An 8,782-nucleotide genomic window follows, 5' to 3' on the forward strand; every position below is an offset into this window, starting at 1 on the left:
AAATATTTGATGTATGTGGGGTAGTGATTTGCCTTGGAAACACGCTTTAATTGACCAGAATGTATAGACTGCGTTTTTGATGAACGTAACTTGTTTTCCCCTCAATTTTCCATTTTTTCTCGTCTTGCTTTGTGTGTGTGTGTGTGTGTGTGGGGGGGGGGGGGGCTTTGATCCAGTTACACAGGCGAGCACTCACACCCAATTCCAGCTGCAGGTAAATGTCCTTGGCAGGTAAAGGAATGCACCATTTTCTAATTACTTTAGTAATTATTCGCAGTAAAAGCTGTAACTTGCGTTTACCTTGAAAACCGTAAAACCTGAATATCTTCTGAAACGAGCCGTTGAGTTAATTTTAAACAGGAACACGTTTATTACAACTCGTGCATTCTCAGCACAGTAAATACAAAATGACTAGAAACGCCAATCACTTGCAGTTTTCTCAGAGTGTAAAACTTGTCTGCAGTTTCTTAAATTTTATTTGAAAATACTTTGAATTTCATTCGAGCCACAAAGTGTCAACGCTGCTATACTTACAGACAGTACACTGTAGATTGCGATTATGAATACAACTTGACAGCAATACAGATATATGAAAGCGCAGCTATAACTGCACCGCTTTCTATGGGCCTAACCCATTATCTTTAATATTGCCTCCAACTGCGATTACTGATTTCACCCCAACCCCACCCTCCCCCAAGAGACAAAAGCAGAATATAGTGTTTTCTTAAATGATTTTCTTCGCTACAACAGGACAGTCCCCTTAAGACGAGCTCTTGGTATTCAAATGAAATGGAATTAGTCCAACCGTTTAAAGTCGCAAGTGGGCCATTAAATATTACAATAAATCGGGCAATGGAATCCAAAGTTAAGTCATATTTAATGAAGAAAGTCGTTTGCTTTTAGTCGTGTATTTGTACCCCACACACTCAGAGACGAAAAGAGTCTGGAGATTGGAGCACGGAGCAGACAACAGTTCGCAAACTGCTTGTCAATGTGAGCCGGCTGCTATGACTGACCTGTGTGTATGTGTGTGTGAGAGAAAAGGGCTCAATTGTGCTGGAAACGGAGATCCTTTCATCAGACTTTCGTAGTGTACTTAGGAAAAGGAGAGGGTTTTACTCCACATAAACCCTGCAAGAGAGAATAGGTTCAATAAAAAACAGAAAAAAAAAACAACATTCATTTCAGCTGAGACTCTGGCAGTTTCTAATAGAATGTATTGTAAGTCAACGTATCGGTAACGTCAAAGCACATATCAAATGAGAAAGGCCCTCTCCTTAAGGTAAACGGCCTTTATGCAATCCCTTTATGTCATCGAGTATGCGCGGTCACGGGTTGAAACAATCACAGGAATCACTTGCCCAACATCTCATTACACCCTATTTTTATTTCGAATCAATCCAAGACATGTGCAGGTGGATTGGCCATGGGAAACGCAGGGTGACAGAGGGAGGGGGTTCAGTAGAGATAGGTGTGGATTTGACGGGCCGAATGGCTTGCTTTCGCACTGTAGGGATTCCAAGATTCTAACAGCTTTTCGGAGATGTTCTTACACACCTCTGGAGCAGTTGGGACTTGAACCCAGACCTCCTGGTCCAGTGGTAGGGCCCACCTCCTGGTCCACTGCGTCACGTGAGCCACCCCCTGCTCCTCCCTCCCCCACTAGGGCGGCGCTATGGCTCGCAGCGCCAGGGGACAGGGTTCGATTCCTCGGGCGAGTGTCTGTGTGGAGTTTGCACAGTCTCCCCGTGTCTGTGCAGGTTTCCTCCCACAATCCAAAACACGTGCTATACTAAATTACCCATAGTGTTAGGTGTATTAGTCAGGATTTAAATATAGGGTTGGGAAATGGGTAGGTTACCCTTCGGAGGGGCAGTGTGGACTTGTTGGGCCGAAGGACCTGTTTCCTGATCTCATCTAAAAAACACTTTAAAGATGTATCTCACTCTCTAAAGGTGTACGAGGCAAATCCATTGTGTTCTAAGACTCTGCTAACCATGGTTTACAATAGTAAATTTTAAAATTCCATTTTGTAATTATCCCAGATTCCTATCTTGGGGTTTGAATTGCCGTAAGTGTCCGATACCCAGTCCCGTGAGAAACACCACAGGAAGAAGATACTGCCGTTTGGTCTTTGCTATTCGAAAGCTCTCCCCCATTGAGCAGCAGCGCTCTGCCATGTTCCAGCACCATGTTCCTGTAGAACTGGTTGACTGTGACCTAAATGAATGAGTCTGCTGCCGTCTACCCATTATTGTACTCCCCATGGACACTGGCTGCCAGCTGCAGTATACTGGAGCACGGCTAAAATCAATAGGTTCTGAGGAAAGGTCGCTCGACTCGAAACGTTACCTCTGATTTCTCTCCACAGATGCTGCCAGACCCAATGAGCTTTTCCAGCAATTGAAAACCAATCGGTGTTTGGCTGTGCAATAGTGGGAGAAAGTGAAAATGCAGGTTTGCAGATGGGGTTTGTTGTTGACCTCTGCACATGTGTATACAACTAACATCAGTTCACGGGGAGCAAATGAGCCAAACATTAGTTATTGCTCTGGCCACCGGATTAGCTTGAAGCAAAACACATTGGCCCCCAAATCCACTTGGTGTTTTAGAGCTGAGAGTTGGACAGCCTACAAGGTGACTCTCAGTCTCCAGAGGAGTCAAATTTTGTAGTTACAATTAGGCTCAAAGCAACAGGACTGAACAAACCTGTATTTGAATTTCAAAAAGGCTAGCTGCTGTTTCGAGAAGTTTTCCATTGAGTTTGTAATGAACCGAATCCCGATTAAGAATAAGACAACCACCTGATGAAGGAGCAGCGCTCCGAAAGCTAGTGCTTCCAAATAAACCTGTTGGACTATAACCTGGTGTTGTGTGATTTTTAATTTTGTACGCCCCAGCCCAACACCGGCATCTCCAAATTAAGAATAATCCCACATTTAATGTAAATACTTAGCAAATGCGCTAAGGACTGGCCACATGAGCAGCCGGGGATAAGCCTATGCCGTTAGTTTCTGTGCACGTTCCCTGCCGTCCGCTTAAGCTTTTACAGAAATCCCACGGGAGATGAGAAAGTAAGGAAAAGGATGAAATGTGTCCCTCTGGCAGTCTAGCCGGGAAACATACTGCAGAATCCAGAATACAAACAAAATCAATTAAAAACCATGAGACCCTACCCGAATCCCCTACTACATCAACAGCAGAAACCTCAAACCTTGATGTCTTTCAGACACCACTGGGACCACCGATTTCATTTAAAACTCAACATCCATTTCCATCTAAAGTTGCAGCAAGTTTTTTTTTCTCTCTAAGAACTGATAGCGAAATATACAGAGAGAGAGAGAGAGAATAACTCACCGAAGATCTTCCCTCCAGGTTTCATACCGTTTGAGCAGATGCCTGGTGGTCGGAAGTTTGGGATGTAAACAGTACTGGCGACCCTTGAATCGAGCTCCTTTCTTCATGGTGACACTGAGAAGGAAGCAAAGTGTTTAAGAGAGACATGACAGGGCACACCACACAGCAGAGGGAATTGAACACTGCCGGTATCCTATGTACATTCTGAAACGGTTAACACCAGCGGGAGATTTCTGTACTCACTAGATCATCTTTTCCTTGCAGTAGGGGTAACGCGGTTTAGTCTCCACTTTCCTGACATCCTTGTAGCTGATCTTCGGACTTTTCCGGTTGCACTTACATTTATAAGCTGCGGGGGGGAAGAAACGAAAAAATATTCTCATTGAAAACCCAGGAGAAAACACCAGCGATACGCCAGGAGGCCAGCCATCGGTATTTACTCAGGGTTTAACATCTGTACTCAAAAACGTTTCAAAAACAACAACAACAACAAAATCCGATTAGAATACACTGGAAACGAATCCCTACGTTCGCACCGAGAGGCTCCAGCAGGCAAGTGTTGACGTGAATGGCCTTAAAGGAGTCATTCAACAACACGCTCAAAATATTCTCCTCGTGGTCTATAACTTTGAACAGGGAGAGTGGAATTCCTGAGAGGAACTGCAGGCAGCTCGGTAAACAGGAAGAGACAAGGCAAGCCGGCTTTACCTTCCACATCAATGCAGCAAATAACGACCAGCAGCAGGAGCAGGGCAGCGGCGACCAAGCCCCTCATGGTGGTCACTGGCAGCGATCTGTGGGGTCTTCACGGTCAACAGGTTTCCCCCCCCCCCTGGGTCGAGGCTCCGAGCTCAGAGACCGAGACTCCACCACACGCTGTCTCTCTGAGCGCAGCCACTCGATCCGCTCCGGTTTATAATAAAGCCTAATTATTATGCATAACAATTCCGCGAATCATAGTTATGACCAAATGGTAAGGACGGCGGTGTGGGGATGGGGCCCGGGCAGGCGGCAGTGTGGGAGGAGTGTTTGGGGGGGATGGGGGACGGGGGACGGGCAGGGAAGCAGGTGCAGGGAGCAGCCCAGCCCAACCCAGCCCAGGGCAGCAGGTATCAGCTCTTAAAAACCTTCAGATTGCGCTCCCTGCACCCCTCACCCTCTCCCCAACAGCCCCACTGCGAGCAGATGTGAGGGCACGTTTTCAAAACTGGCTTGCACCGCTGAAGAAAAACAAGCCAAAGGAATGATGAAAATATCAGGAGAGCGAAACTAACTGGAAGATTCTTAACCAACAAGAAACATTGACCAAAAGGTATGGTGCATTCCTGATGACGAACTGATGCTCCAAACGTCGACTCTCCTGCTCCTCCGATGCTGCCTGACCCGCTGTGCTTTTCAAACACCACACTTTTTGACTCTGATCTCTAGCATCTGCAGTCCTCACTTTCTCCAAGAAACATTGACCTTCTACTCCCGGGCAGATTGTCATGGTTCTGTGTATATAAGTCAATTTCTAAGGGTATGAGATATATATGATACACATTTGAAAAAGGATACATATGCAGGGCTGTGGGCTAATTGCTAGCTCTGTCAAGGAGCTGGTAAAAGACTGACCCGATATCAGGAATAGGCAGGAAAGTGGAGTTGAGGTAAGAATCAGGACAGCTGTGATCTTATGGAATGGTGTAGCGGGTTTGAGGAGTTGAATGACCGAGTCATCCTAATTTGTATGTTTTTATATTCATAAATAATAGGTTAAATGATTATCTGCTATATTTGTTGCGTGATATTATGATGTTTAAAATTCATTCATGAGATGTGTGCATCACTTAATAAATGAACCCGTCCTCTAATTACTAAAAGTGCAGTAAAGAGGCAACTACATTGCTGTGGGTTTGGAGTCACATGTAGGCCAGATCAGGTAAGGACAGAGGATGATCTTCTAGAAAGGACATTCAGGAACTAGATTGATTTTTACAGCAATAGGTGGTAGTTACATGATCACCACATGTACAAAATAGTGAACAGTTATAACCTGTTGTGCTTAGCTTTGATGTCAATGCCTCAAAATAGGGCAGCAGTTTTATTGCCCAATAACCTGAAGGGAAACTGTTGTTGGATGCCCAAAGTAACTGTTTACTACAGATATCTGTGACTTAAAATCATCAAATCAAGGACTCTGGTTGCTACTTTAGCCTGGAAATGGTGGGATATCGCGATGACTGCTGTATTATATGTTATGTTTTCAGATTTGCATTTCAAAATAAAAAATGTAGGTCAGTTCCATGCAGGTTTCCTTTAGAAAACCAGTCAGAATGTTAGTGATCTAAGTTTATCAATTCCAAGAAAGCACATGATTGCGGTCAAGTGTCTGGGAGGATCCCTGCTGTATTAGTGGATGATATTACTAAGTTTACTACAGACCAAAAAAACATTGGTTTTGTTTTTACTCTAGTAGAGAAGGTTCAAGGTCTGAGTTCAGAAAACTCAAGAGCTTAGTTCAGAAGGTAGAACCGTTTCTCCTTTTATTCAGAGAATCAGCAAAGGGTTGCTAGTTTGTGGAGCGACCAAGCTGGGAGAGTTTGGAAAGAAGCCTTCAAGTTGTTAGAACTGTGAAAGCTAAAGCCTACAGAATTATGAAAGGCTTGTGCCAGGAGATTTGGAAAGAAATAGTAAAATTGCCTCTGCTATCTAAGGAAACGAAATGGAGAGGATGCAGTTAAAACTTAAGGTGTTGAGAAAAGAATGAACTTTTTGTCGTATAGGTTTGTTTGATTCTTTTATTGTGAGGTAAATTTATCACCTATTCTTAAAGGATATACACAACCTAGTTTTCAAGATTAATCTTCATGGTCACCAGCTATAGAAATGAAATACATAATCTCTCAAGTCAGCTTTCATTCTCGGATCTGACCTGTCCAGCATTACTATCTGCTGAGATTATAATGCTAAATAAAGAATATGCTCAGAACAGTTCTTTGGATTATTAAAGCCAAAGAGGCCAAGTAGTGTAAGGTTGAATCTATTTTTGTGAGAGCAAGACAGTTCTGCTGTTAGTCCACTGAATACATGACAGCATCTCTGCTTCAGGAAGAGTCATGAACCTGGCTATGGTGTACTCAGTTTAAACATGAAAATGTCATTGAAAACTAAATAAGAATATAAAGCAGTAGCAGCTGAAATTTATATTTTTACACACCCAAAAACACAGATAGCATAGACCCAGATCTCTGACTGGAATATTGCCATTGTGGCAATGTAGACTGGAACTGGATTTTGGGACCATGCACAGGTTCTAACACAACTGACTCTGAGGGAATTAGCCAGGAGCTAAAACTTTGGATGAACAATTACCAGGTTCCTGGGACCATCTGAAAACATTTCCAACTCTGAGTTACTTACATGTGTAGATACCTAGGGAAAATTGTCCTAACTTCTGATTACCTATTAAATTGAATTTCCCATATCATTTTGCCATTCATCATCCTCTAACCCTCAGTTCCAACCCTGAAACCTCACTGCAGACCAGACATCCCATTCCCAACCTGACTCCCAGCAGAGCCCCCATAGAGACCTGACATCCTTGAGGACCCTCGAGGCCCCAGCTGGCACCCCACCAACCTGACAATCTTCTCAGGGCAATTCAAGATTGCATGCATCCATCACCTCTGACCTGGGTTAATCCACCCAAATAATTATATGGTGGGAGGTCACTCACAATATTCCATTTCAAAATGTCCTGATTTAACATGGTATGTTCATCAACATTGGTGGGAAGAATAGAAAACTAAAGTGTTTTCAAATAGTGTGAACATGCTGATTGTTGGGGTTTGGAGGGATTTGAGTGTACTTGTTCATGATGCTTGAAAACTGCATGTGATGTTATAGCAAGCAATTAAGATCTCAAATAGTATGTTTGCCTTTGTTGCAAGAGGTCGGAATCTAAGTAATAGCTTTGGTGATGCAATACCTGAAGTACTGTTGCCACGAGCAGATATCTGCACTAGAACTGAGTATATGCAGGTTCACCAAGTTTATTCGTGAGGTGAAAGGGGTGGCCTATAAAGCCTGACTGAGAAGAATGGACTTAGACTCTAGAGAAATAAGAAGTGATCTCATTGAAACACATTAGGTATTGTAGGACAAATGCTGAGAGGCTCTTTTCATAGACTGGAGAGTCTTGAACAAAGGGAATAGTTTCATGATAAGGATTTCATTGATATAAGATTGAGTTGAGAAATTTATTCCGATAAAGGGTTACAAATCTTTGAAATTCTTTACTTCAGAAGATTACAGAGGCTTAGCCATTGAGTATATTCAATGCTGTGATCAATAGATTCTTGGGACTGAATTTTCTGGTGGGCACTGGGAACCTGATGATTGGCCCTTATGAACCCATCATATAGGCAGCTTACTCACTGGTACAGTCTTTCAGGCAGTGTTTTCCTGATTGTCCACCTCTGCACTCATCATCATATTAGTGATGATACACAAGGTTCTAAGACTTCATGCCAAATAAAAGGGCCTGTAATGGTTTCAGGTCTTTCGGCCTACCAGGAAAAGGTAACACTGCTAAGGAAAATGAGGGCATGAAGGCAACTCAGTATGGAGGCATCCTGCATAAATTCATGAATTAAAGAGACCCAAAGCCAGTAGGGACATTGGGATGGATGGGAAAGCCCTTCGCTTTGTGAGTGATTGATAAAGTTGCTGCATTTCTTCCCCTTATTGATTTTAGGAGGGGTCATTTTGATATCAGTCAAACACTTGAATTGTCATAAAGTGTCCTCTAAATTGGGCTTTAATTGAACCAATAAGCTATTGGCCTTGGTTCCTTGATGCTAGGGAATTTGCCTGGAGGACATTATGTGAGAGGGGAAAGATATTTAGGCACCTAAAGGGCAACTTTTTCACACAGAGGGTGGTACATGTATGGAATGAGCTGCCAGAGGAAGTGGTAGAGGCTGGTACAATTGCAACATTTAAGAGGCATTTGGATGGGTATATGAATAGGAAGTGTTTGGAGGGATATGGGCTAGGTGCTGGCATAAGGGACTAGATTTGGGTTGAGATATTTGGTCAGCATGGACGGGTTGGTCTGAAGGCTCTGTTTCTATGCTGTACATCTCTATGACTCTATGTGCTGGGGATCTAAATGGATATAGGCGAAAGTGGGTACTGCAGATGCTAGAGGTTAGAGTCAAGATTAGAGTGGTTGTGGAATAGCACAGTGTGTCAGGCAGCATCCAAGGAGCAGGAAAATCGACGGTTCGGGCAAAAGCCCTGCATCAGGATCTCTAGCTTTTTTCATCCCATTATCCTAGAGCCTTGGAATGCATGAGAATTAAGAGGTATCAGACTTCAGTGGGAAATTGGAATTGAAATTGAAGATTGGTGGATCAGATTGGTGTACTGTTTACTCTTC

At 43.4% G+C, this 8,782-nt stretch overlaps 1 protein-coding gene across 1 annotated transcript; it reads right to left on the reverse strand.

Annotated features, from left to right (window-relative positions):
- Window positions 1-346: 346 nt before the first annotated feature.
- cxcl14 (chemokine (C-X-C motif) ligand 14) lies at window positions 347-4,382 on the reverse strand. The gene is made up of 4 exons (XM_072590692.1): window positions 4,066-4,382; window positions 3,601-3,706; window positions 3,358-3,471; window positions 347-1,131 (listed from the first exon to the last, which is right to left on the reverse strand). Exons 1-4 carry the CDS (start codon window positions 4,130-4,132, stop codon window positions 1,116-1,118), a joined length of 303 nt encoding a protein of 100 aa, XP_072446793.1. The 5' UTR covers window positions 4,133-4,382; the 3' UTR covers window positions 347-1,115.
- Window positions 4,383-8,782: the final 4,400 nt, after the last annotated feature.

Source organism: Chiloscyllium punctatum, chromosome 20, assembly GCF_047496795.1.
Source record: "Chiloscyllium punctatum isolate Juve2018m chromosome 20, sChiPun1.3, whole genome shotgun sequence".
NCBI lineage: Eukaryota > Metazoa > Chordata > Chondrichthyes > Orectolobiformes > Hemiscylliidae > Chiloscyllium > Chiloscyllium punctatum.